The 27,796-nt window shown below is 47.0% G+C and overlaps 1 protein-coding gene across 1 annotated transcript in view; it reads right to left on the bottom strand.

Annotated features, from left to right (window-relative positions):
• Positions 1–27,796, bottom strand: part of IL12RB1 (interleukin 12 receptor subunit beta 1) — a 159,687-nt gene that overhangs the window by 93,959 nt on the left and 37,932 nt on the right. Inside the window, exon 3 of the mRNA XM_075352434.1 lies at positions 17,527–17,696. Within this exon, the coding sequence (XP_075208549.1) occupies positions 17,527–17,696 (170 nt within the window). The remainder of the gene's footprint in view (positions 1–17,526; positions 17,697–27,796) is intronic.

Below are 27,796 nucleotides of genomic sequence, written 5' to 3'. Positions count from 1 at the left end.
GCAGACAACTGGAGGCTGGTATTCTCAGGCTAGAAAGGCCCATGGTTATTGGGTCACCTTAGCCTAAAAATAGCCTGCGCTGCCCCAAAATTGGTCCATCCATTAGATAGTAGTAAAAAGTAAAGCTAAGCAGTAGGTAGGTGTAGGTAGATGGTAAGCAAAAAGAAATGAGCACAAAACACAGAAAAATAATTTATTTTAAAAAAAAAAGAAAACCAACATATTTCTCCAATTTATTAACCCCAAAAATACCCCTGCAGGTCCGTTGTAATCCACACTATAACGTCCCACAATAATTCCGGCTCTGTTACATGTAAGGTCGCAGTGAGTGGTTACATTACAAAATGCAACTGAGCACTACAGCATCCAAGACACATTGAAGGAGCCCCAGCTGTGAGCGGAGACGTCAGTATGTTCACATGAGGTCACAGCTGGCGATTCCCACTGTACCCCAGGGGAACTCAGTGAACTCAATGAACTTTGTGCCAGATTCCTGGCTTAGGCTATGTGCGCTTATTGAGCATTTAGTTGAAGAAAATCTGCATATCCTGGTAGAAAAATGCACCAAAAACGCAATACAGTTTTGATGCATTTTTCTGCCGGCAGATGCAAATTTGGTGCAGAAATATGTTGCAGAAATATGCGCCAAATTGGCATCTCCTGGCAGAAAAAGACACCAAACAAGTGATGTGGTTTGACACATTTTTGATCAGTTTTTTTGCCAGGAGATGCAGATTTTCTGCAACCAAATAGTTAACGTGCACACATAGCCTAAGGCGGTAATGTGGCATTGAGTTCACGGAGTTCACCTGAGTTGAGTTCATAGAGTTCACCTGAGGTGAGTTCATGGAGTTCATCTGAGGTCACATCTGGAGTACTATGGGAACCTCCAGCTGTGATCTCAGCAGAATGTCCCACAAGCTGCAGTGCTCAATCACATTTTCTAAAGTCACTGAAAACTGCAAGCTCAGATGTAGCAGAGCCCGGATCATCATGGGACATCGTGGTGTGGATTATTTTGGACCTGCAGGGGTGTTTTTGGGGTTAATAAATTGGCGAAAGAAGGTGTTTATTTTTATAAATAAAAGCTCTTTCTCTGCATTTTGTTTATTTCTTTTTACTTACAGAATTAGTAATGGGGAGGGCTCATATACCCCTTCCTATTATGAACCTCGGGTTTGATGACAGCTGTGATTTTTTGACAAATCACAGCTGTTATTAACTCCTTATATTACCCCGATTGCCACTACTTCAGGGCAATCGAGATGAGCCAATTCTATTGTGGCTCTGGGCTGCTATTTTTAGGAAGAGGAGGGACCAATAACCATGGGCTTACTTTTCCTGATAATACCAGCACCCAGCTGTCTGCTTTATCTTGGCTTGGTATCAAAATTGTTGGGGCTTCTTTTTTTAAAAGTTTTATCCAGGTGGCCAAATCCAAACAGTGACACTAACTTCCCTGAAGAGTCAGTGTTCGGGACCCGCACTCGTCTAGTCCAGCAATGTATGTGCAATGTGGGGATACACAAGTCTGCAGTCACAAAGTATGATTGCATACTTGTCATTTTAAACAGGACAACCCATTTAAATGGAATCTGCCGGCAGCTTTTTGCTGTTATCTGAGAGCACCATGATGTGGTGGAAGAGAGCCTGATTACAATGATGTGTCACTTATTGGGCTGTGTTTTGTTTCATCAGCAGGACATTATTACTACAAGACAACTGATGGGGGAACATTATGTCTGCATGTATTGCAAAAAGGCCTGATGGTTAATCAAGGAGAAGGCTCTTGACTTGTTAAAGCTTCACAGAGCATGTAACAAAGCTGATCTTGGAAGTAAGCCAATTTGAATTTGCTTTCGAAATCTGGAAGAAATTCCCCGATTTTGCTTTTATAGTGACTCTAGAAAAGCATGGCTATCCAATTGTCATCACTTTGCTTCATGTTGACAATGCAACTCTCCTCTCACATGCATTGCAACTTTGCAACAACAACTTGCTATGCAAACCAGCATGACCAAGTACCTCTTGTTTCATTATCTTAACCCCAATGCAACATTTGCTTCTCATGGCCAGTGTCGTAGTCATCATCATTTTCAGGATAGAAAATTTTGGGGTACTTTGGAGCTGAATAGAAACAGGTGTAATTGATGGATTGAAATTTCGTCTCTGTACAACGTTAACTGTTATGGTAGCAGAGGAAGCAGACTGAGCTGATGGTGTCTCTGTCAAAGACTACATCATCCTTCTGTGATTGAGATGAGGGATGGGATAAATACTTCTTTATGCCCTTGCCTTGCTCAAAGCTAATGTGCTTGCCAGAGGTAAAGGAGGTCAAAAATCGATTGTGTTTGGTACCACTATTGTTGGGACAGCTTTTGCCAGCATTACCGGTGGTGATAGAGTTGCTGCTATTGGCAAACACCAATATTACCTAATACCTAAATACCTATATAAATACCTAATACCTAAACCAAACACCTAATATTATCCCTAATATTAGGGGTTTTTTTTCTATTTGCCTGCAACATCCGTCACCCATGCCATGATTGGGTTTAGCATACATTTTGTACAAAAGTATAATGCTTAATTGAGTCATAAAGTTTGTTAGGAAAACAACCAATTTTTGGTTTAAAATTCTCCAACCATTTGACAAAGAAGCTTAATCCTAAATAAAAAGGTTTTGACATATGTACACACATAGAAAGCAACTTGTGGCAACGAAAAGCAGTATTGTCGTAATACAATTGTTGAATGCAACTAGTCAAACAGATGCAAAACCTTAAGCTCTTGTTGTTTTTTTACTCTCTAGGCTCTGAGGGCTCCTATCTGACACAGTGCAGGCATAAAATGGCATCCATGATAAAATGTCAAAACCTCAAAAAAGAAACATTATTTTTTTGATACATCTACAAGGAACTGCTGATAAATCTTTAGTTTTATCCAGAAAGAAACGAGAAAGGATGATGAAACTTTACATTTATTCCACATACACTCCACTGATGTCAAAACACTTCTAAAGGCTGCTTTACACCAAACAATCTATCGTGCGATAGATCGTCGGGGTCACGGTTTTTGTGACGCACATCCGGCATTGCTGGCGATGCCGGCCTGTGTGACACCTCCTAGCGACGCAGTATTGCTCACAAATCGTGAGTCGTCTACTGCTCGCTGGGTTCCATAATATCGTTTAATTTAGTTGTTCATCGTTTCCGGGGTAGCACACGTCGCTCCGTGTGACACCCCGGGAATGATGAACAGCAGCTCACCTGCGTCACGCGGCCGCTGCCGGCTATGTGAAGGAAGGAGGTGGGCGGGATGTTTACGTCCCGCTCATCTCCGCCCCTCCGCTTCCATTGGCCGGCGGCCGTGTGACGTCGCTGTAACGCCGAACGTCCCTCCCACTCCAGGAAGTGGACGTTCGCTGCCCACAGCGTGGTCGCACGAGAGGTAAGTATGTGTGACGGGGGTTACTGACTTTGTGCGACACGGGCAGCGATTTGCCCGTGACGCAAAAAGGACGGGGGCGGGTATGATCGATTGTGAAATTGCACAATCGGTCGTACCATGTAAAGCAGCCTTTACATCAGTATTCCAAGTTCTGTTAGCCTAGCAAAAATAAGGATTTCAGTTGTGCCTCAAACCAGGCATTCGTAGCAGCCATGGCATCAGAAATGGTGTGAAATTTGGTACCCTTGAGGTGTTTCTTCTGGTTTGGAAACAGATGATAGTTGGAGGGAGCTAGATCTGGTGAATAAGGTAATTGGTCAACCAACTGGAAGTGCAGCTCTGCCAGTTTTTCTGTGGTCGCTTGTGCAGTGTGAGCGGAGGTGTTGTCTTGCAGGAACAAGATTCATTTGGACAGCTTGCCAAGCCTTTTGGCCTTCACTTGGTCCAAAAGCTCAATGTAATACCTTGCATTGATGGCTGAACCATTTTGAAGGTAGTCCACTAGCAGCACGCCCTCCTCATCCTAGAACACAGACGCCATCACCTTAGTGGCTGATTTTTGCACCCTGAACTTCTTTGGACGAGGAGAACTACTGTGCCTCCACTTTTTTGACTGCTCCTTGTTTTCAGGATCATGCAAATAAATCCAGGTCTCATTCATAGTGACCAGTCAATCCAGGAAGTTCTTATCAGTGCAGAAATGCTGACAAATGGACTGGGAAGTTTTCACTCGCATGCTTCTCTGATCTGTTGTCAAACATTTGGGGACCCACTTTGCAGATAGCTTCCTCATGTCCAAATGTACTTCATGGATAATTACACAAACACGTTCACGGGAAATCACCATGATGTCTGCTATTGCTTTAGCTGAACTTCATTGATTCTCCAGTATGAGGTTGTGCACAGCATCGACAATCTCCGGAACAACAACCACTCTCGGTCGTCTAGGACGTTCATCATCATTGGTGTTGAAGTGGTCCGTTTTAAATTTGGGAACCAGCCCAGTTCTTAACTGTGGGATATGAAGGGCATTGATCCCCCAATGTCTGCGACATAGCACCGTTAATATCCTTTGCAGACTTTCCTTGCAGAAACAAGAATTTTATCACTCCTCTGCTCTCAGTTGCTGTGAATATCGCATTAGACTCCGCCATTTTGTTTTCCTGCATGCGTAGAAAACTGTTGCCTTAAGCAACAAACACAAAATTTTGAAAACATGTATTAGACACATAAGGTTTTCATGTGATGTAACATTCGTTACCATAGAAACAAAAAGATCACAAAGCCAAAGACTGATCAGCAGCCCCGTGTATTGTATGATAAATGTGATAAGATCTAGCAGTAGACTTAACCCCACAGATCTCGTGTTGAACCTGTGACTAATACTTGCATATTCATCCTCAGCTCGAATATGCTGAATTACAATTTCATTTTAACCTTACAACTGGAAATTACAAAGTTGACGAAAAACCTGTCAACATGGGGAAATCCCTTGTGTAACAAATATTCAGTTTTGTAAGGTAATTTGTGACTAATGCAACAATTTAAAATGTTCACAGTTGTTTTAACAAACCTCATTGACCAATAGTATAGCTAAATATCGCTAATTTGTATCTTTTGCCACTTCGGAGCCACTTCTCCTTTCTGGCTTCTGAACTCACTAAAAGAGCTAAAATCATCTAAAATCTATCTTATTCAAAATATGACGGACTGCAAGTTCATGGAACATAAAGGTGCCTACTGATCTAGATACCTCCTGAAAGGTGAGACAAAGGTGTAGAATTAAAGAGAGAAGCAGACACACACACACACACACACACACACACACACACACACGCTGCTGCTTTCTAGTGCATATTAAAGATGTACCCTGAAAGTTAAAACTGATAGCAGAGGGCAAAGCAAGTACTGTAATGCGCAGGTGGGAAAAAAAGATCAAAGACCGCCCATGCATGCACACTACAGTACTTGACAAGTTTAACATTGGCAGCAATTTTCTTTAACAAAAATTACTCGGCTGCTCCCAGTCACGGACAGCCTGTACCTTAGCAGGATCCATCTGAAACTCTAAATCAGAAACAAAATGTGAGCTAAGAACTGGACTTGCTGCATCTCAAAATGACATTTCTCCAGCTTAGCAAATAAATGCTTGCTATAAAGAATCTGAAGACCCTGCTGTACATGTTACCAGTGTTCCTCCTGAGAATGTGAGTAAATTAAAATGTCATCCAGATAGATTATCACATATCTACCCACCAGAAAGTGAAAAATGTGATTTATGAAACTCTGAAAAAACGCTGAAGTGTTAGTCATTCTGAGTGGCATCACCAAATTTTCAAAATGACCTTCAGGTGTATAAAAAATGATTTTCCATTCATCGGCCTTTCAACATATTAAAGATTGTATGCCCCGTTCAAGTCAAGTATAGGAAACCATTTGTTTAGCCTAACTGATTAAACAGGTCGAGTGTGAGGGTTAAGTATAGGGATTGTGGACTGTGATTTTATTATCTAATATATATAGCGGAGTGTGTGTGTGTGTGTGTGTGTGTGTGTGTATATGTCCTCTAAAGGAACCCGCACCATTGCATTTACAATCACGAAATTTTGCACAGACACTCCATGTGACCCAGTGAACGTCATAGACTATGTTTTGCTAGGAAAATTTAACCCCGCGCTTTACAATTACTCTCCAAAAAAACCTGCCTACATTAAAGTGAATAGGAGCCTGGAACTACTGGATATTAATATGAGCTGTGATTGGTTGCTATAGGAACAAAGGACAGTCACAGCATAAGAAGCTTATGTGTGAGGTAATATGATGTCGGTGGGGAGACGGATAGAGAGAGAGACAAAGAGACAGGCAGACAGGGAAGGAGACAGAGAGATAGAGACAGACAGAGACAGATGGTAAAAGGGACAGACAGAGACAGATGGGGAAAAAGACAGACAGGGAAAGAGACAGACAGCGGCAGACGTGAAAAGAGACAGACTGGAAAAGAGACAGACTGGGAAAGAGACAGAAGGGAAAAGAGACAGACGGGAAAAAACACAGACTGGTAAAGAGACAGGCTGGGAAAGAGACAGACAAAGACAGACGGTGAAAGAAACAGACAAAGACAGACAGGGAAAGAGACAGACCTGGAAAAAGACAGATGGGGAAAGAAACAGAGATAGAGACAGATGGGGAAAGAGACAGACGGGGAAAGAGACAGACAGGGCAAGAGGCAGACAGGGAAAGACAGAGACAGACAGACAAAGCAATAGAGAGACAGACAGACACAGAGATATAGACAGATAGACTTATACAAAGACAGAGAGATAGAAACAGACAGCCTGAGGCCTCTTTCACACGTCAGTATTTTGCATCAGTGTTTCGTCAGTGTGTCATCAGTATTTGGATGCCAAAACCAGGAGTGGAACTTACTAGAACAACTATAATTGAAAGACTGACACGTGTTCTGTGTTTTGGAGACATTCCTGGTTTTGGCATCCAAATACTGATGACACACTGATGAAACACTGATGCAAAATACTGACGTGTGAAAGAGGCCTGAGACATAGACACAGACAGACAAGGAAAGAGACAGATAGAGAGACAGACAGACAGAGACACACAGACAGAGACTGGGAGAGAGACAGTGACAGTTACTATCCCGGCAACGCCCGGGTACTACAGCTAGTTCTCTCTAAAGTCCAAGCATGGACACTACCCTCCATCTTTTCTCTTGAAGAAAAACCCCAAGATGACTAGACAGGTGGACGGCCTCTCTCTCTTGAAGAGATCAGTTATAAAATGAGAGTTTACACAATATGTCCTATGTGGTGGGACACTCCACCTCAGAAAATACATCATCAAAGTCCTGAATGAATTCTTGAAGGTGAGATCTTACAGAACCTAAAACCTAAATAAACTACAAAAACAAGAGTCACACTAAGACTTAACCTCCTGAGGCTCCCAATTATTAGTAGGATTGTGCTTAACTAGCCAAGGGAAGTCTAAAGGGTGCTTTACATGATGCGTCATCGTCACGTCGTTAGTGACGCACATCTGGCGCCGGTAGCGACATCGCAGCATGTGATACCAAGGAGCGACGATCAACGATCGCAAAATCGTTCAAAAACGGTGATCGTTGACACGTCGCTCCTTTCCTTAATATCGCTGCTGCCACAGGTACGATGTTGTTCGTCGTTCCTGCGGCATCATACATCGCTATATGTGACACCGCAGGAACGTCGAACATCTCCTTACCTGTGTCCACTGGCAATGCGGAAGGAAGGAGGTGGGCGGGATGTTACGTCCCGCTCATCTCCGCCCCTCAGCTTCTATTGGCCGGCCACTTATTGATGCCACAGTGACGTCGCTATGGCGCCGAACGCACCTCCTCCTTGAGAGAGGGATTGTTCGGCGGTCACAGCGACGTCGCTGACAAGGTATGTTCGTCTGACGCTGCTATAGTGATAATGTTCGCTACGGTAGCGCGCACCAAATGTCGCACGAACGACGGGGGCGGGTGCTATCGCGCTCGACATCGCTAGCAAATGCTAGCGATGTCGCTGCGTGTAAAGCACCCTTAACACTAATTTTGCAGGTAAAGAAGGAGATACCATAAATGAAATGGCTTCAGTGTGCAATACTGCAACCTTCATACATACATCCTCGATCTCTGATGTGTGGCGCCCCTGACCTGGTCAGGCACCACTGAGTACTGCACCCATGCTGGGGACAGTACAATACAGGTAATCCAGAAGGCTGACCGGGGTGTGGAACACAGGCGCATAGTGACCAGGCCTCACACATGTACCCATGAGAGGACCCCTGGGGATCCCAGGAGGGGGCAAAGCCTATACCTCCACTGGAATAGTGGCAGGGGGTTAAAAGCCTCCATCTCCTCTCAAGGGGTGTGGTGGAGAGTCTGGTTGCTAGGTGGCGTAGGCAAGAACAGGAGAGGAGGAGCAGTGAGTCAGTTAGAGCAGAGAACTCCAGAGGGCTCAGTGAGGAGCAGACCTGTGGGGCTGCTGCTGTCTAACAGCGCCCGCGCAGTGGCTACAGACGGGGGAGAACGGTCAACTAGGAGTGCTGCCTGAAAGCCAGCTTCAGCTAGAGAGTGCACGGAGTGGGAAGTAAGGAGACTTCTAGAGAGCACCAGGCCCAACCGGGCGGCAGATCCCGAAGCGAGGATAGATTCACCTTTCCCTGCTAAACCTGCCGGTGTGGGGCTCTTACAGCCCACACCACAACAACCAAAAGCCGCAGCCACGTAACCGCAAGTAGGGCCCATAGGTCACAGGAGGCAAGAGGCTGGAGTGGCCTGGCCCGGGGAACAAGCACACGGCAACACAAGAAGGGGAGAGAGGCTTGGAGCATCTTCCCTGGGTGACCCCCATAGGGACTCAAAGTCGGGGTCACCCCAAACCACCAAGGGCTAAGGAAGGCGAGTTTGTAGTCACCCTCATACAGTCAGCCGGAAGGATACCTGGTTCCCACCTGGTTCATCCCAGCTACGCCCGGGTTACTCACCCTGCCACCTGAAGTGAGTAAAAACCCTGAAAGACACTCTGCCTGTGTGTGGTCATTCTGCGACTTGTGGTACTACAGCTTTACAAAGGGCCCTGGGGCTTGCCTCACTCTCAGGAGGCTACTACACCCGACTGCACCCACCATCAGCCCCAGGTGCCTCCTAATCTGCAGTGGCGGTCCCCTCTGACCGCAAATCTGAGAGTGGCGTCACGATCAAAACTGAAGATTCCCTACCTGTGACCAGAACCAGCTACGTGGAGTCCCTGAAGGTATGCACCGACACAACACCTGCGGGGCTTCACATCTGGCGTCACGAACAGGATAAGGACTAGACCTGTTCAGACAGGTGACCATGTGCCTGGGCGGTCCGCTTGAAAAATTGGAAGCGCCGCCATATTGCCACCATGAAAAGCGCGCTGAAAAACAACAGCAGCCCGCGCTGGAAGAAGTTGCCGCCCACGAAGAGGTGTGGCTACCCAGAGATCCCCTGCAGAGTTCTGACCTTGCCAGCTATGAGAGTGGAAGCGTCGAGAGACGGCGGGAAGGAAAGGAAGCCACAAGCCTGCTGCTGGGAGAGGAGCTGCTGAAAGAGGCAGAGCAGAAACTGGACAGCTTGTTACAGGAGGCAGCGAAGAGTCCACTGCTGGGAGACCGTGCAGAAGACGGCGCGGAAGAAATGGCGTCTGACCGCAGGAACCCAGAACCAGGCTCCGCTGCCTGGTGGTACCGAGAGCTGGCCCAGTTTTGCAACCGGCTGGAGACCCGGGTCGTGGAGCAGATTCGGGAGGAACGGATGGAACTGCAGGAGATGACCGCGGCGGTTCGGGCCTATGAAGGGAGAGCTGCGCGCCGAGTGTCAGGCAGGACGGCGACGACGCAGACCCCAGTGCTACCAACAAAGGGTGAGTCGAATGATGCCCCGGCCAGCGCAAGTGCCCCGACCCCTGCTGCCACGTCCGCGGTCCCCGAAGAGGCGTCCGGTGCGGCGACGCTGAAGCAGGCCGCAGCCACGCCAGGTGCGGCCTTCCAAGCCCCAGCGGCCGCAGCGATGCCCTGCTCGGCCCACCAAGACCCGGTCCCTGCAGCGATGCCCTGCCCGGCCCGCCAGGACCAGGCCGCCGCAGCGATGCCCTGCCCGGCCCGCCAAGACCAGGCCGCCGCCATACAGGGCGCGGCCCGCCAAGCCCAGACTGCTGCAGCGACGTCCAGCCCAGCCTGCACAGAGCCCCCTGCAACAGCGACACTGATCCAGGCCGCCGCCATGCCAGGCGCGGCCCGCCAAGACCAGGCCGCCGCCATGCCAGGCGCGGCCCGCCAAGGAAAGACTACCTCAGCATTTACCCCGGCCTGTAAGGCCAGAGCAGACACCGCTCCCCGGTCCACAGAGGTTCCTGATAGGCAGCCCACGGTGGGTGAAGACCCTGCATATTGGCAGATGAAGGCTGACCTGGAGGCCAAATTTCCACAATGGTTGGTGAGCCAGTACATACCCCCTCCGCATACCCCAAAGAGTCTCCTGCTAACTCCTGCAGCAGCTACACCAAGGAGTCCCTCACCTGGGCCGGCCGAAGAGCAGCCATCCCCGGCACTGCCACAGCTGGAGTGCCAGGAAGAACTAAGGGGGAGAGGAGGCCAGGAAGCAGAAGGGTTGACTCCGACTCCAGTGCCACCAGTAGCAGTTGTGTCTTCAGAGCCGGAAATGCTGCCATACTCCCGCTGGGACGAGGAGGACCTGACCCCCTCTGCAGAAGAAGAGCTGCCTAAGAGCTTCACCTGGGAGCCCACAGGCATGGATCCAGCCCGCAAGACACGGCGCAGAAGAACACAGTTTGCTCCAGCACCACAGTCTCCTGAACAGAGAGCAGTCACCGCCAGAGACCTAAAGGAGAAGCGTATGTTGAGAGAGTCCAAAAGCCAGGCTAGAGGACCCCTGTGTTATGGCGTAGTGGAAGACTTCAACTTGAAAAGTGGTTATGGCTTCATTGTAGCACCAGGAATAAAAGAAGGGATATTTGTAAACCGCAGAGATGTGAACGCTCATCTGCCAAGAGGACACCCTTGCAGAAATCTGAAAATGGGAGATTTGGTACAGTTTACCATGCACCAAGGTGAAAGGGGATTGTACGCACTTGATGTAGCCTTACGTACCAGCAAACCCTACAGCCATCCCATGCCACAAGAAAGACAAGAAAGACAAGAAAGACAAGAAAGACAAGAAAGACAAGAAAGACAAGAAAGACAAGAAAGACAAGAAAGACAAGAAAGACAAGATAGAGATAAAGAACCAGATGTAGAAACAGATGAAGACCAAGAACGGAAAGATAAAGATCCTACAGATGAAGAAAGAGACAAAGAGCAAGAAAGTCACAGGTGCCAGTGCCCAACGTGCCCTCGCCCTAGTGAAAAAGAGGAGTAAAGTAAAGTAAAGTAAGAAGTACAGAAGTTAAAGTTTTGAAAGTTTTGTTTGCAACGTTTTAAAGTTCAAGAATGTGCCCACATAAACTGATGTGAGAAAACCCATAAACCTTAAGGCTATGAACTTGCTATAGCCACAAACTCTCGCAGTGTAAATAGTTACACCAGTGGCACCACCACCAGGGCCAGCCTGTTTAGGGGCTTGGCTCGTCTGCAACCAGGGGGGGCCCGTCCGTAGAAAAGGGCCTTGGCTCACCTGCGACCAGAGAGCACGCCTGTTTATGGGGCCTTGGCTCACCACCACAAAGAGGGTACCTGGTCAGCACCAACTGTGGAGGCCGCCTCTGAATCCTGCCAGAAGAGGCTGAAGGCGCGGATCCACCAGGCCAGGTATACCCTGAAACCACCAACCCATGTAAGCCGCCTCTACATCCTGCCAGAAGTGGCTGAAGTCGCGGCCAACGTGAAAGGGTTTTGGGTGGGTTAACGGACTTGTGGGTGGAGGGTGGTGATGTATGATACCTGGTGCTTTTAAATGTTTTACATGTTTTAATGTTTTATGCATTTTAAAATGTTGTCTTGCAGCCCGAGGACGTGCTGGTGATAACTAAGGGGGAATGTGGCGCCCCTGACCTGGTCAGGCACCACTGAGTACTGCACCCATGCTGGGGACAGTACAATACAGGTAATCCAGAAGGCTGACCGGGGTGTGGAACACAGGCGCATAGTGACCAGGCCTCACACATGTACCCATGAGAGGACCCCTGGGGATCCCAGGAGGGGGCAAAGCCTATACCTCCACTGGAATAGTGGCAGGGGGTTAAAAGCCTCCATCTCCTCTCAAGGGGTGTGGTGGAGAGTCTGGTTGCTAGGTGGCGTAGGCAAGAACAGGAGAGGAGGAGCAGTGAGTCAGTTAGAGCAGAGAACTCCAGAGGGCTCAGTGAGGAGCAGACCTGTGGGGTTGCTGCTGTCTAACAGCGCCCGCGCAGTGGCTACAGACGGGGGAGAACGGTCAACTAGGAGTGCTGCCTGAAAGCCAGCTTCAGCTAGAGAGTGCACGGAGTGGGAAGTAAGGAGACTTCTAGAGAGCACCAGGCCCAACCGGGCGGCAGATCCCGAAGCGAGGATAGATTCACCTTTCCCTGCTAAACCTGCCGGTGTGGGGCTCTTACAGCCCACACCACAACAACCAAAAGCCGCAGCCACGTAACCGCAAGTAGGGCCCATAGGTCACAGGAGGCAAGAGGCTGGAGTGGCCTGGCCCGGGGAACAAGCACACGGCAACACAAGAAGGGGAGAGAGGCTTGGAGCATCTTCCCTGGGTGACCCCCATAGGGACTCAAAGTCGGGGTCACCCCAAACCACCAAGGGCTAAGGAAGGCGAGTTTGTAGTCACCCTCATACAGTCAGCCGGAAGGATACCTGGTTCCCACCTGGTTCATCCCAGCTACGCCCGGGTTACTCACCCTGCCACCTGAAGTGAGTAAAAACCCTGAAAGACACTCTGCCTGTGTGTGGTCATTCTGCGACTTGTGGTACTACAGCTTTACAAAGGGCCCTGGGGCTTGCCTCACTCTCAGGAGGCTACTACACCCGACTGCACCCACCATCAGCCCCAGGTGCCTCCTAATCTGCAGTGGCGGTCCCCTCTGACCGCAAATCTGAGAGTGGCGTCACGATCAAAACTGAAGATTCCCTACCTGTGACCAGAACCAGCTACGTGGAGTCCCTGAAGGTATGCACCGACACAACACCTGCGGGGCTTCACAGATGCAATGTGGCTTTTACAAAATGGAGAATTATCAAAGCTGAAACTTGAATGCGATGATTAAGAATAGAGACTTTATAACCCCAGTTAATATTGAAGTTATGATCAATAGAAGAACCTGATTACATTTGTAAAAATAAAACCCTGAGGCTTGTATCAGAGATAATTTCAAGCTCTTGGGGCTTGCATCTTTATACTTAATATTTTTCTTTCTTTTCTTTTTTTTTTAATTTAAATTAATGCACTTGAATCATTGAACTATAATGTGACCACAACAACCACACTATAAACGAAAGCGAGTTGATGTGCTGTGTTCCATATTCTATCTGGAATCCCTGCAAGAACTAATTTGCATAGGTTCACCAGTCTCACCTGATAAAGGAGATGCCACAAAAATACCCTTACATGTGTCATGATCTCTCAGGCATCTGTCTAGACAAATAGCAAGGGTCATAGCCTCCTCTAAAGTCTGCCTGCAGAAAATATAAGCAATTCTATGCTTAATCTGATCTGACAGTCTCTGACAGAACTGACTCCGAAGAGCAGGGTCATTCCAAGAGGTCTCCACAGTCCAACATCTAAACTCTAAGCAGTAGTTCTCTACTTTAAGACCTCCCTCAACTAATCTATGAATATTAGTTTATCAAGGCCATCATAAATGATGCAGAGAGCCAAGAGAAATGCGTCTACAGAGGTCAACTCTGGCGAATCCTTAGGCAAAGAAATAGCCCAGGCCCGTGGATCTCCATGGTGTAAAGACAAAATAATGCCTACTTGTTGACTCTCTGACCAAGAGGATTCCAGACATAAACGGAAATATAATTTACATGAGGTAGAGAAAGTAGAACACTTACTTCAGTCTCTGTCAAAGCAATCTGGAATTAGATTCCAATGTGAAATTTTTATGACCTTGGTCATTAGTAGTGACTAAACACGTATGCTGCTGTAGGTCCCTAATTTCTGCAATCTCATAGTTACATAGTTACATAGTTACTTAGGTTGAAAAAAGACCTAGGTCCATCTAGTTCAACCTTCCTCCACCAGTTGTACATTTAGTCACTAAGTCATTTATAACCAACAATGTTTTGTGTACTGAGGAAATCATCCAGCCCTTTTTTAAAGGGACAAGGCTTGTAGTTGTGGGGTCTATGAGTAAACTGGATCCATATGGATGCCCCAGAATACACCAAATGGGCTGGCTATAATGTTACAACTGAGTCCTACCACTCACATGGAGATGAAGAAACCATGAAAGATGTAATACCTGCAATCAACATGTCAATAGTCAGACTAGAAGAAGACCTAATTCTGACCCTGACTTGTCCCTGCCTGACCACAGGAGGTTGGCACCCTCAAATAATTGCATCACACACACTGAAAAAAACTAATCTTTGGTGGGGGTGTATTCTTTTTTCGTTGAGTGTTGCTGCCTGATTATGATTGGGCAACTCATAGAGGGAGAAGTAAATGTGTAATGCTCACAGCTGGAGATTGTAAAGCGGCGAGCAGAAGTGGACCCAATGGGATCCCAGGCTTACCCTTTAGTTGGAGGGGCTTGATTAAGCACCCATCACAAGGTGATGGGCTACTCTCAAAGCAGAGACTGTGACTGTGGCAGCTGACTCCTAGGGCAGAGACAAACACAAGTACAGACAGGCTGTCTCCAGTGTAGACAGCGACCACCAGGGTAGCTGAGGCAGACAGCATAGGCAAGATGGACAGGCAGAGTCACTAGCATGGCTGGGATCACCGGAGTGGCTGAGGCAGATGGTACGGCCAGGATGGACAGGCAGAGTCACTAGCAGGACATGAACCCATGGAGTAGCTGAGGCAGATGGCATAGCCAGGATGGAAATAGTTAGTCACTAGATCCAACAGGACAGGACAGACAGGTAGCAGGTACCAACAGGAGAGAAAGGACTGGAGCCAGGTACAGGCAGGACCAGACAGACTGGAAACAGGTGCCAACAGGACAAGATGGACTGGGACCAGGTGAGAACAAGACAGGATGGACTGGGACCAGGTACAGGCAGGACAGGACAGACAGAACAGACAAGGCAAACTGAAAACTAGACTAGAGCACGGAACACTAACTAAACAAGGCGTTGATCAGGCACCTCCCTTAGTGGGAGAGTACCTTAAGCACTCAGTGCCTCTCAGCGATTGGCTGAGAGGCACTTCCTGGGTGTGACGTACTGGCTCTTTAAGAGAAGGGTGGAGGGGGAAGCAGGAGGCACCCTGTGGAGAGCCATGGAGATGTCGGGTAGCGTGGAGAGAGCAGGCGTCACTGCGGGGAGAAGAGCAAGGGGTGCAGGGATGCCAGCACTACAACATGCCACCAGTGAAAACTCTTTAAATACCCATTACAACTAAAAAGTTAACTTATAAGGTGGCAACACTTTGATTGCTGATATCTCCACTATAGAAAAACAAAATAAAATAAAACAAACAATTAAACATGTTACTTTGCTTTGCAGCCACTATTACATCGTGTGTCAATTTCAATATTAATTATTTTGATACATGTAAGATGGCATTTCATATATAGTGACGCACCCACCGGGGCCGTGGAGGGGCGACCCGTTACCGGGCTGTGGCTTCTGTTCCTTGGGGATGTCACGGCGGCGGGGCCCAGTTCCATGACCCCGACGGTGGTCATGAAATGGGGGTTATTTACAAGGGATTTAAAGTAGTCTTTTTGTGACGCCACTTGTGGTACTGGGCCAGAGGTAGCTGACGCTGTAAGATGGGGACCGCTGGGGCAAATGGTGATGCAGCTTGGTTGGTATAGCTCTCCACAGGTAGAGCTGGGCCCCAGGGAGTAGTAGTAGGTGTTGGTGAGGGTGCAAGGCTAAGGCGTAGGCAAATAATGGAGCGACACGGGGGTGCAGTCTCAAGGTTTTTACTCACTGTAGCAGGTTCCAAGGTAACATGACAAGTCAGTGACCGCCTTTGGAGTGCTGGGTTCCACTGTCATGGGCTCCAGTCGATCCCGGGTAGTTTGGAGGTCAGGATCGGTACACCCTGCTTATGTTTCTTTCCTGGTTGACTGCTTGTGCTGACTTCTCACCCGCCTGTCCCGTGCTTATGCACACAGTGCCCTGAGCCGGTGTTCGCGGACCCTGTAGGGTGGCTTGAAGCTCTGTCCCTTGGCCCTCTATGGGTCACCTTCCAGCGGATGCATGTGCAGAGTTGGCTTCGGTACTAACTGTATCCTTAGCCTCCGGTTTTACTAGATGAGTACGTTGGTTCTTCTCTTTTTGTCTAGGGACCGGATCACCGTTTGCGGCCAAGTCCTTCCACTCAGGTATGTTGTATGTGGAATGAGGCCACGGGAGTTTGATCGCTTCCCGTGGGCTCTAGGACTCTTTCTTTCTTGTACCTGTGCCGAGCTGCACCAACTCCAGACCACAGGTCTTCCACTGCTACTTCTCGACTCTCTACTCCAGACTGCTCCCGCCAACTAGACTTTACCCCTTTGCCTGCTCTGACTGTGCATACCAATGGCGATATCAAAGATGCAACTTGCCCTAGCCCCGGTCCAGTGGAGTGTTGCTAACTGAGAGTGTGTGTGTTCTGTGTCTACCAGTGGATGACCTCTTCCTTACCCAAGCATGGGATACCACACCTCTGGATAAGGTGCAGTACCTCTGAGGCGACTGAAGCTTCAGGGGCGCAACAATAGCATCTTATTTCTTTTTTTTCTAAGAACCACAAAATGTGTAAAATTCCACAATACACATATAGTTTATCAATTTCTCTACTATGCCATCCGCTATTCAGCTTAAATAATCCCATAACTTTATTTCACAGGTTTTAATAGGCATATAAGCACACCAAGTGGACATTTATCATTATTATTTTGGTGGGAGTGGTTATCAGAGGATCCCCCACTTACATGTACCTGATATTGCTGGAACAGTTTAAAAATTGAAATGTGTTACCCATGTATGGAAAGATATAAACCCTGGTGCTTTATAGAGGTCCAATAGATCTTGTACTAAACAAATTATATGTTCACAGTCACACCACATACAGATGAAGCATACAAATACAGATGCATATCTAGTCTTGATGAGAGTGGCATGTTGGAGTCAGAGGCACAGGGCTCTTAATGAATCCGGCATGTCTTAAAAGTGGCGTGTGCCTTGGCACAAGTCTCACTCCAATTAAGGAATGAAGTAAGATTTGTCTCGTTAGGCATGTCAGAGACCATCATGAAATAAATGAGTCGTTAGCACTACGTCTCATCCTGCCCCTTTCTCAACCTAGGTAATCATGGGGCACTATAGTAAACCTTAACATTTTTCCCGGTCTCTCATTTAGTGCCCGCAGTCATTACTATGCGTGCTACCCTGGTAGTTGGTACTCACCTGCTTTTTCCAAAATAAGAAAAATTTGGTTAGATGTATAGTTCTTCCCATTTTCTTCTGCAGTTACTGCTAACGAAATGTTTTCCTCCATGTGCACTATATCATTAGTCAAAATTTTATAAGTCAGTTTTCCTGTGCCAAAATGTTGACATTCATCATCTCTGAGGAGGCTGATAGAGAAAAGACACATGCCATTAATAACTTGTAAAACAAACAAATCTATTATACATATTCATGCACTGTTTAAGGTTTATTATGAGAAAAATTCTTAATTTCAGAAGGTTTTATGTGTACTGTATACTCTTGCCATTTGTAATTAGCGTGGTTTAGAGCAGTTTGTTATCTCGTAAGAACTACTGACTAAACATAGTTTGGTGTGACACTGTATCAACCTGATCTTCCTGAAATGAGAGAAGTAAACAGATTTGCTTTATGTTAAAATAAAAAAAATGCAAAAATTAAGAAAATACACTTAATCTTTTCGCTACCAGAGCAGATTTTTTTAAACATTTTGTGCCTCTAATAACCAAGACAGTTACCATTTTTTGACATGTACAAATAAAATCTAAAATAGAAAATAAAAACATGACATTGAACCAACTTACCTACCATATTTTTTGGATTATAAAACGCACTTTTGCTCCCAAAAATTTGGGAGGAAAATTAGAAAGGTGTCTTAAAATCCAAATGTAGCTTACCCGGAGGTGGTGGAGAGAGGCCACAGGAGGCAGGGTAATGCTGTGCTGTGTGCGCTGCTCTTGTACCGCCCCGGGGCTCGGCCAGCTGCTGAGCCGCTCGGATTCGTGCTCGTCGGTGGGTGGCTTGAGCTCCTCACGGACCCAGGGGTCACGTCACTCTGAAAGGAGCTGGAGTCTTCTGGTAAACCAAACAAGATGGTGAACGGTACCCGCAGCCGGCTGCGGTTTTCCCCTTTTCAGGTTGGTGGTTTCCGCCTTTCTCCTGCACCTCACTTTTGTAGAAATGGTGACTCCTATGCCTGAGCAATGGTAGTCCGCTCCCCAGCCTGGTGTGTGCCGGTAGAGCCCTTTTGCCCGCAGACGCTGGCTCGTTGGGTCTCGATGCCTGGGCGGTGGCTTTCTACCCTAATGGTTGGGCTGTTGTCTTCAATCGGGTCTTAGGTGGGAAAGGGCCTAAAGTCCAGTCCTCAATTAGTTGATTTAACTCAGCCCAGTTGTTTCCAATCGGTTCCCCGGTTCGGTACCGGTGGGCCACCACCCGCCCCGGGCCTTATGGTTCCAACGGCTGTTATCCCAGCTCCTGCAGGTGGCCACCACCGTCTGCCTCCTTGCCAGAGGTGACTGGACTCCAACCCAGACACCTGGTGTAGACTATGGCAGACCTGGACACAGGTCTGCATTTGACCTTCACTCCACTCCACTCCGAGTGCAGGGAGCAGGCTCTGTGTGACTCTGTGCAGCGGGCGTCCCTGATCTGTGCGGCTTTGTGTGGCGGGCAGCGAGTCTCTGTGCGGTGGGCAGCGAGGCATTGGCCATTCTGAAGATGTCAGCAGTAAGGGATTCAAATAATAGCACCCAGAGTCGGCGCGTGCGCAGATGGAGCTCTCCGATCAAGCTCTCATTTGTGCACATGCCGACTCCGACCACCATTTCTTTGAAGCCCGCACTGCCGACATTTTCAGAATGGCCAATGCCTTACCTGCCGCAGCGAGCACCAGCTGCATCCACTGCCCCAGCACAGAGCAGTGCCCGCTGCCCCAGCACAAAGCAGCGCTCTCTGCCCCAGTACAAATCCGCAGCCCACAGCGAGCATCTGGGCCCCCCTCTGCACCGCCCGCAGCATCGCCATACTCCAGCATCACCCCTGCCTCCTGTGACCCGCTCCACCAGCACTGCTGCCACACCTCCACAGTAAGACACCACGGTATTATAAAACGGACTCCATATTTTTTGTAACCTTTTTTATCTCTAAATTTGGGATGCATCTTATAATCCGGTGCGTCTTAGAAAATGAAAAATACGGTATATATTTTCTGAATCCATATCATACGCATAAATAGCCTGGGTCTCAGCTTCCCATACACGGTAAGTTTTTTAACTGCATGAGAGGACACACACAAGCTAGGGACCCCAACGTAGAGAAATACTTTGGCGTAGTGTTGGGGCTCTATTGCATTGATCAATTCAGTAGCTAAATTTCTCTTGATTCATATGTTCATGGCAGTAATGCAGATTCCATTTTTCACATTTTCACTCTTGCATATAGCTATTGGATTTTTCAAGTCAGTATTCACACAGCAGTTTCTGCTATTTCATGTATTCCCCTTACATAGTCACTGGTGTGCATACCTTATCTCCCCATAGTGATGTTTTTTAGGTTTTTGCACCCAGTTCAGACTTAGAATGGTGTTCCAAACGTTATTCCTTATTTGGACTCCAACCCAGACACCTGGTGTAGACTATGGCAGACCTGGACACAGGTCTGCATTTGACCTTCACTCCACTCCACTGTCAAGACTAATCTCAACTCACTGTTTTTCCTGCCTGAGGGCCTGTGAACTCCTCGGTGGATGGGGCCAAGGTTTTGTAGGTTGGCTGCTGTCACCTTATTAAGGGGGGAGGTGTTTGTGTAGGGGCCTACCTGTGACTACTTGGCTAGTCCAGGGCATCACATTCTATGCGGCGCTGCTCTGTGCAGCGAGTGCAGGGTGCAGGCTCTGTGCGACTCTGTGCAGCGGGCGTCCCTGATCTGTGCGGCTTTGTGTGGCGGGCAGCGAGTCTCTGTGCGGTGGGCAGCGAGGCATTGGCCATTCTGAAGATGTCAGCAGTAAGAAATTCAAATATTAGCGCCCAGAGTCGGCGCGTGCGCAGATGGAGCTCTCCAATCAAGCTCTCATTTGTGCACATGCCGACTCCGACCACCATTTCTTTGAAGCCCGCACTGCCGACATTTTCAGAATGGCCAATGCCTTACCTGCCGCAGCGAGCACCAGCTGCATCCACTGCCCCAGCACAGAGCAGTGCCCGCTGCCCCAGCACAAAGCAGCGCTCTCTGCCCCAGTACAAATCCGCAGCCCACAGCGAGCATCTGGGCCCCCCTCTGCACCGCCCGCAGCATCGCCATACTCCAGCATCACCCCTGCCTCCTGTGACCCGCTCCAGCAGCACTGCTGCCACACCTCCACAGTAAGACACCACGGTATTATAAAACGGACTCCATATTTTTTTTAACCTTTTTTATCTCTAAATTTGGGATGCGTCTTATAATCCGGTGCGTCTTAGAAAATGAAAAATACGGTATATATTTTCTGAAAGTAGGCACTAGGCACATTGTTAAAATGACACATGCACTTTAGGCCACAAGACATGTGTCGAGCGACAAGAATTCTCATAAAAATTGCATGAATATATTGTGCCTGCAACTTGTTGTTCAGCTATTTTACAGACATGATTTAGCTGTATGTGACTTGCCCTAAAGTTTTTTGCAAGCGAGTTGCGTACAACTTGTGACCAGCGTCAGAGAATTCAAACACATTTGAAAACATTTCCAACTGTGTGTGGCAATCGCAGGAGATTTCAGCTCACACGAGACACTATAGGATATCATTTGATGCAATGTGACACTGCTATTTGAGTGTTACTAGACATGTGTCACCACCATGTATCCATAGCCTTATACACTCAGGTACCAGAAGAAAATTATACTGGTACATAAAGATACATCTGTACATAGCAGTGTATTTCTATGTCACTGTATGTTATTTTATTGCACAGAAATTCTGCTGTGTTTAATTGTCTATGCAAAGTGGATGTGCTTTAATGAAAACTTCACCCACTGTACATCTAAAAATGTGGCTGAACCTTGCAGATTTGATCCTTTTTTTTTCTTCTAGAGGCTTCTATGTGGAGCCTAAAAAGACACATGTAAAAAAATTGTAGTTGTTTTTTTATGTGCAGATTCAAAGCTTTTATAAAAAAAACACAAACGCGACTTTACATCTGCACCAAACATGCATCAAATAATGGGGAAAGGCATAAAAAATGAAGCACAAATGCAATAAGCAAAGAAGATTGTTATTGTGTAGCTTGGTGTTGACACCTGCAGAAACCAAAAAACACAGTATTCATGCAATATACACGACCTTACAGACTTAAAAAAACTAGAAGTCATATAGTGAAGCTTACATAAAAATGAGAACATTCTGGTAGCTACGACTATGAATGAACGAACAAAAATTAAATCCATAGGTGCCAACTAGAGTTGAGGAGGATGCACAGATCTCATCCTGGCTAATCAAAAGTCACGTCGGGGTTGCCAGAAGGTAAAACATTTGTGGGCCTCCTCTGTACCACTGACCTGGATGCTGGACTGGAGTAATGTAAATTAATCTCCTCATCTCTAGTCTCAACTGTCCTGGATACAGCAGGATAGTCCTGGATTTGGGTCTACGCCCTACAGTCTCGGGTATTTCCTGAATGTCCCTCACTGCTACCATGCCCCCTCTAACTTCTCCTCCTGCCAAGGTAGAAAGAAGGAAATAATAAATGGGTGTCGCTAGTTGTAAGGTCACAATTTGCCATGGCTCTATCCACATTTTCTGTTCTTCAAAAGCTGGGAGGCATGGGTGAACTGTGACAACACCTAATGTGAATGGTGCATCCTTGGTTATCTACTGTATATAAAGGTCTGAACTTTCATGGTAATTTTGTGATGGTAATCACTGAAAAGTCTCTTTTAAAGGAAAGAAAGAAACCTACCTCATCCTAATAACCAGTTTTCTATTATACTTCTATTACCTGCCATTCTCCTGTAGGCTTATATCTGTGTGGCTGCTATATTCTTGTGTTGGATGCAGCATCAAACGAAGTGAACAGTGCAGAGTGGGGGCAGAGGTACCTCTCAGTGCATGCCAGCAGTCACAAACAGAAGAGGACCCCTATGCAACAACCTAAAAGAGGGACCCTTTGCAGTCCAAATCTTTCTCATAGTGCCCTCATTTATGTGCCTGTGATAGAAGCTATTTGCTGTTCTTTTGGTGTAGGTAGGCCCTCCCTACCTCCCTGGGCTGCACACGTTGCACAAATGGTATGTCAGCCCCTATGCTGAAATGGTTACAGCTGTAAGAAGGTGGACTAGGCCCTGCTCTGAAGACACTTATCGCTGTTGTAGTAATGTGAACTGTGTTTATGTGGCTGTTATGTATGCAATTTGTTTATGGATCAAGTATAAATGTGGCCATCTAGTGGCCACGTTTCAGGTACTGCTCCCTGGTGTAAAGAGTAGGTTCTGCCTAGTGACATGAGGACAATAGGCAGGGAACAGTTAATCTCTATTGGTCGCCCACGTGAGGAGTAACCAGCTGCAGGAACCAGCCTGACTCCATCTTGGTTTAGTCAGTAGTAGTTAGAGTGTAGAAAGCTGTACTAGTGGGTAGTATAACCAGCATCAGATGTGTACAAGACAGTCAAATACCTTAGGCCGAAGAAATGGGGTGTTTCTGGCATGCGGAACCTGATCCTCAGAGACAAACCGGGAACAGAGCACGTGGGAAGGACGCCAGGCGGGAAAGGGTAGAGGGTCACCTCTGTCCCGCAGTGATGAGTACCATGCCCAAACTCTAGAGAGGTTTCCCGGTCAGTACAAGTCCTCAAGGAGAAGCTTGCCATAGACCTGGGCGAACAGGTCGGCATCAAAACCATGGTAGACAAGGTGAGTCCAACGGAGGTCAACACAATTATAGAGAATGGGTCCCTGTAGGTGGAACGAGACCCTGGCCAGGGAAGACTATATGACTTTATCATGTGGGACTGTGGTGCCAAGCAATAAGGAGGAGTACGGACAAACAGCAGCAATAATACTTGGAATGCGCTACTTAGCAGTAAAAGTGTGTCTTAAAGTGGAATACGCTGTACAGAACGTGTTCAAATGTTGTGCACGCAGTATTGATGTGTTGAAAGTAGTGTGCGTAACTGTTAGTAAAAAGACTGTTGAGAAAGACACAAGTATCTGTTTCTGTGACTTCCAGTGGGAAGAATCCTGATCTACACAATGGCCTATTAACAGGTATGGCTTGCACACACAAAGACCACACACCCAGCCAGGATCATCTCAACCAATCCCTTCCCCCATGCTCTGTGGCGGTGTCGGGGGCACAGACCACCAAAGAAGGACTGCTGCTGAGCCCCTCGCCAGCGGCTACCACCCCGATCCACCCCCAGACAGCCAAGGCTAACAGAAGACAATGGGGCATGGAAGGGATGCAACAAGGTAATTGTGTAGAGGGCATCAGGGTTACGCCCACCCCTGTAGAAGTAGCCGGCACACGGGTAGTCTAGGTCTGATGTGTAAATATGAATGTTTATTGTGTAAATAGCCACCAGGTGGCAGTGTTATAGCATGGCTGTCCAAGCACCTGGGTGAGCAGGGAGAGAGTTAATAAAGAGGAGGAGAGTAAGTCGTATAAAAGAGAGAGATAGGGAGTAGGGATCAGTAGAGTTCCCCAATAGGAGTTGTGTATAGAAGCCCTTTGAAGATCCTGACCCTAAAGGTCACCCCTGTGGCTGTGACATGTGGGATCCGCTATAGGATTGGTGAACTGCATCCCCAGAAGCGGGGTATAGTGCTGACGGTCGGGGGTCTGGCATCCGTTTCTTTCTGGCTTCAAATACTCCAAGATTCCCTCACTATAACTGAAGGTCAGTGCGCCCTCAAGGAGAAGGGTATGTCTGGATCCTGGCCTGGACACGGGCAGGGGAGCGCCGTCATGTGTGGTTCTTCGTGTGCGCAAGCATGCCCTGTGGGTGGGGTGAAGTGGCCCAACAGACTTTATGAACCAGTCTGTGCCAGCGTGAAGTTAAGTGGAGGGATGAAAGGCCTAGAGGTGTCATACAGAACCCAGGTGCCACAAGGATGGACAGCTGATAAATTTAATACCAGAATGGAGTGTAGGGGGAACCCTAATGGGACATGTAATGGTGCTGGTGTTATGTGGACCGAAGTAATGCAGGAGTGAAAGAGAAATAAAGACAGTTTGTTTAAAAGAAGAAATTATGCCTCGGCTTTATTGTCGCTGAATAAGTATGCTGTGTCGCCTGAACTGTTGTGGCGTCCTCCTGTATGTGTTGAGGCGAAGGGGGGTTAACGAGCGGCTGCACTGTGGCCTGTTGACTCCTAAAAACACAGCTACTACTGCCTGCCCCGTACCGGCTGATACCACAGATGCACATGCATTTTATTACTTATTCTGGCACTATAGATAGTACTGAGCACCTATATAGATATCTGAGAAAACTCCCTTAACGTAATAAAGACTTTTAAACATGTAACCTCTTTAAATAGTATAAGCCCCAGAATTCTCTTCTTATAATTTTTTACCTGTCAGCCTGTAGATGTGTGTGGTTTGTTCTCAGAAATATACTTGGAAGCCACATGAACCGTGAGAAAAAACTGAAACTTTAATGCTATAACCACTTCCTATCAGAAGCCCTATCCTCTTACCTATTTCTACCTGTCTGCTTCTACAACCAGTCATAGTTTTCTACTAACCCACTTTTTATTTTAGTTTCAGCTTTCTTGACTAAGAAATGAAGTTTATTGACGTGAGCAATCTACATACCTCATGTATTAATATTTCTATTCACATGCAACAAAATATCAGCTCACATTTCTGTTCAATATTCTATCCAAGCCCCCACAATCCTTATATTCATGCATTGAAGCTAGGGCTCTTAAAGGGCCAATGCACAAAAAGTACCTTCTAGCCAATGCCTGTGTGACCAAGCATTTATTGGGGTTTTCACTACACCACTCTAGATATGAGTAGTAAGGTTTATTAAACTCTGATTCAGCCAAGGTGTGTCATTTGTAACCTGCTTGTTTTCTTAAATTGAACCAATCATCATGATTTTTGTATATAAGGTAAAGCCAGTGCTATACTGGCACTATCAGGCTGCTTATCTACATACCATTAGTGGTCAGCTTGGATGTTTAGGCTTTCAAATCCAAGAAAGTAAACTTTAAAAAATCATCAGTTTCTTGAGTGACAATTGCAACTGAGCAGATAATATATGGGTGGGTATTCATATGGATTCCCACACCCCTGCCTGTTGTTCCTCCCTCTAACTGTTCTCTATGGTAAGTATTATACAAACAATTCACTTTGTTGAAGGACCTGTGTGAGGTCACATGGGTATGACATCAGCACAGGTCCTTCAACAAAGTGAATCGTTTGTACGAGGCTGTCATAGACTTATATTGAGCTATAACATGTGGCATGCTCCATGAAATATCGGAGCTGCTGGCAGGTCACAAACTGGAGAAAACTGACTGAAGCGGCGCCAAAAAAAGATGAAGACACTGATGGATAAGCATAGGACTAGGAGCAAGGGACTTAGATTTAAAGCACCACTTCAATGGTGAAATAAAATAAAAAATGCTGGAGTGGTGCTTTAACCATTTTTGGAAACAGCTACACTGATAGAGACTTTCTTCAAAGCTTTTATCCTTGAGAACAGATAATTGGACATCTCATTATTTGTTGGCATGCCATGTATAAAGTGCCTACTGCCATATTGTATTTCTGCATGTTTTGGAGCTCAATCTGACTATTGCCTGATCTTTCCTAAGAAACAGAAACTGCACAAGTCAATTTTTGCTTGATCTACTTGTTCTGTCCCCACTTAAAGGCGATTGAAGGCGCGTAGTTGTGAGAGGTTGTGAGAATCTTACCTTCGTTTTTCCTATAGGTGAGGCAGACAGGACCAGAGCGCTCCAGAGTTAAACATGCACATGCTGAGATGAAACAATGGTGGTTTATTTTCTCCAAAGGTTAAGGACATGCAGAAGTACAGCAGTCCAAGTACTTGGCATTGTAGTTCTCCTGTGATGCTTGTCTCTGAAGCTACTACGATCAGAAGACTTTGCTTCTAGCAGCTCCAATAAGGGATGTTGTTCTCACAAACTCTGGTTTGGAATGAACATACCAGGATGTGATGCAAGAGGGTCATCAGACACTCCCATGGGCTGGACAAAAGAAACAGAGGAGCCGAAAGGTCTGACCTGTAGATGGCAGCAGAGACAAGCATGAAAAACATTAAATAACAGTTTTAACTAAGACAAATAGAAACAGCACACTCCCCGTCTGAAATTCACTTTGGGGATTTCACTATTGAGTCCATAATACAACCTGAAAGGAAAGGTATGTTAAATGCAAAAACAAGATCAATTGAGTCCAAACAAGGAGGATGGCTCAAAGTTCAGGTCCGGTAGCGTTCATCCCGTTGGGACACTCTCTATGGGCAACAGCAGAACTAGTTCGTGGATTGGCCTTGCAAAGGACTTCGTCTCGCCTTTCCTGATGACCTTTAGCTCCACCTTCCGAACATTGCCGTCCTGACTAGGCAGTATCCTAGTAATCCATCCCATAGGCCAGTCAGTCCTTTCTGTGGTCTGGTCTTTCATGAGGACTAGGTCTCCTTCTTTGAGGTTCGGCTTTGGATGTCGCCACTTCTTTCTTCCTTGAAGAATGGTGAGGTATTCCTTCCTCCATCGGTTCCAGAAGTAGTCAGCCAAGTATTGAACCCGTTTCCAGTGTTTTTGATAAGCGTACGCGTGGGTGAACTCTCCGCTGGGCATTACCGCGTTGTCAGTTTTTTGGGTAATAAGAATAGTAGGAGTCAATATGGTTGGTGTTTCTGGATCCATGGTCACCGGCACAAGGGGTCTTGAATTGATAATGGCTTCAGCTAAAAGAGTGACTAGAGTCTCATGTGTGAGTCTTGAGGAATTGACATCCATTAGCATGGAGTTCAAGATGTTGCGTGAAATCCCGATCATCCTCTCCCAGGAGCCTCCCATGTGAGAACTGTGAGGGGGATGGAAGATCCAGGTGCAACCTTTCTCTGCCAGCTGATCTTGGATAGGTTTGGTGTCGATGTTCAGTTCTCTACATGCACCGACGAAGTTGCTTCCACGGTCAGACCTTAGCTGTTTCACTGGTCCTCTGATTGCAAGGAACCTTCTCAAGGCGTTGATTAGGCTGGAGGTATCCATGGACTCTAACACCTCAATATGAACGGCTCGAACACTCATGCAGGTGAATAACACAGCCCACCGCTTACTGTTTGCTTGGCCGCCACGAGTTCTACGTGTGGACACCATCCATGGTCCGAAAACGTCTAGGCCCACGTAGGTGAAAGGTGGCTCTGTAGAAAGTCTGTCTGTAGGCAAGTCAGCCATTTGTTGGTACAGTTGTTTTCCTCTCCCTTTAGGACAGTGCACACAATCGTGTAGT

Source organism: Anomaloglossus baeobatrachus, chromosome 1 (genome assembly GCF_048569485.1).
Source record: "Anomaloglossus baeobatrachus isolate aAnoBae1 chromosome 1, aAnoBae1.hap1, whole genome shotgun sequence".
NCBI lineage: Eukaryota > Metazoa > Chordata > Amphibia > Anura > Aromobatidae > Anomaloglossus > Anomaloglossus baeobatrachus.
The sequence above is the reverse complement of the archived record's forward strand: the minus strand, read 5'-3'. Positions and strand labels throughout refer to the sequence as shown.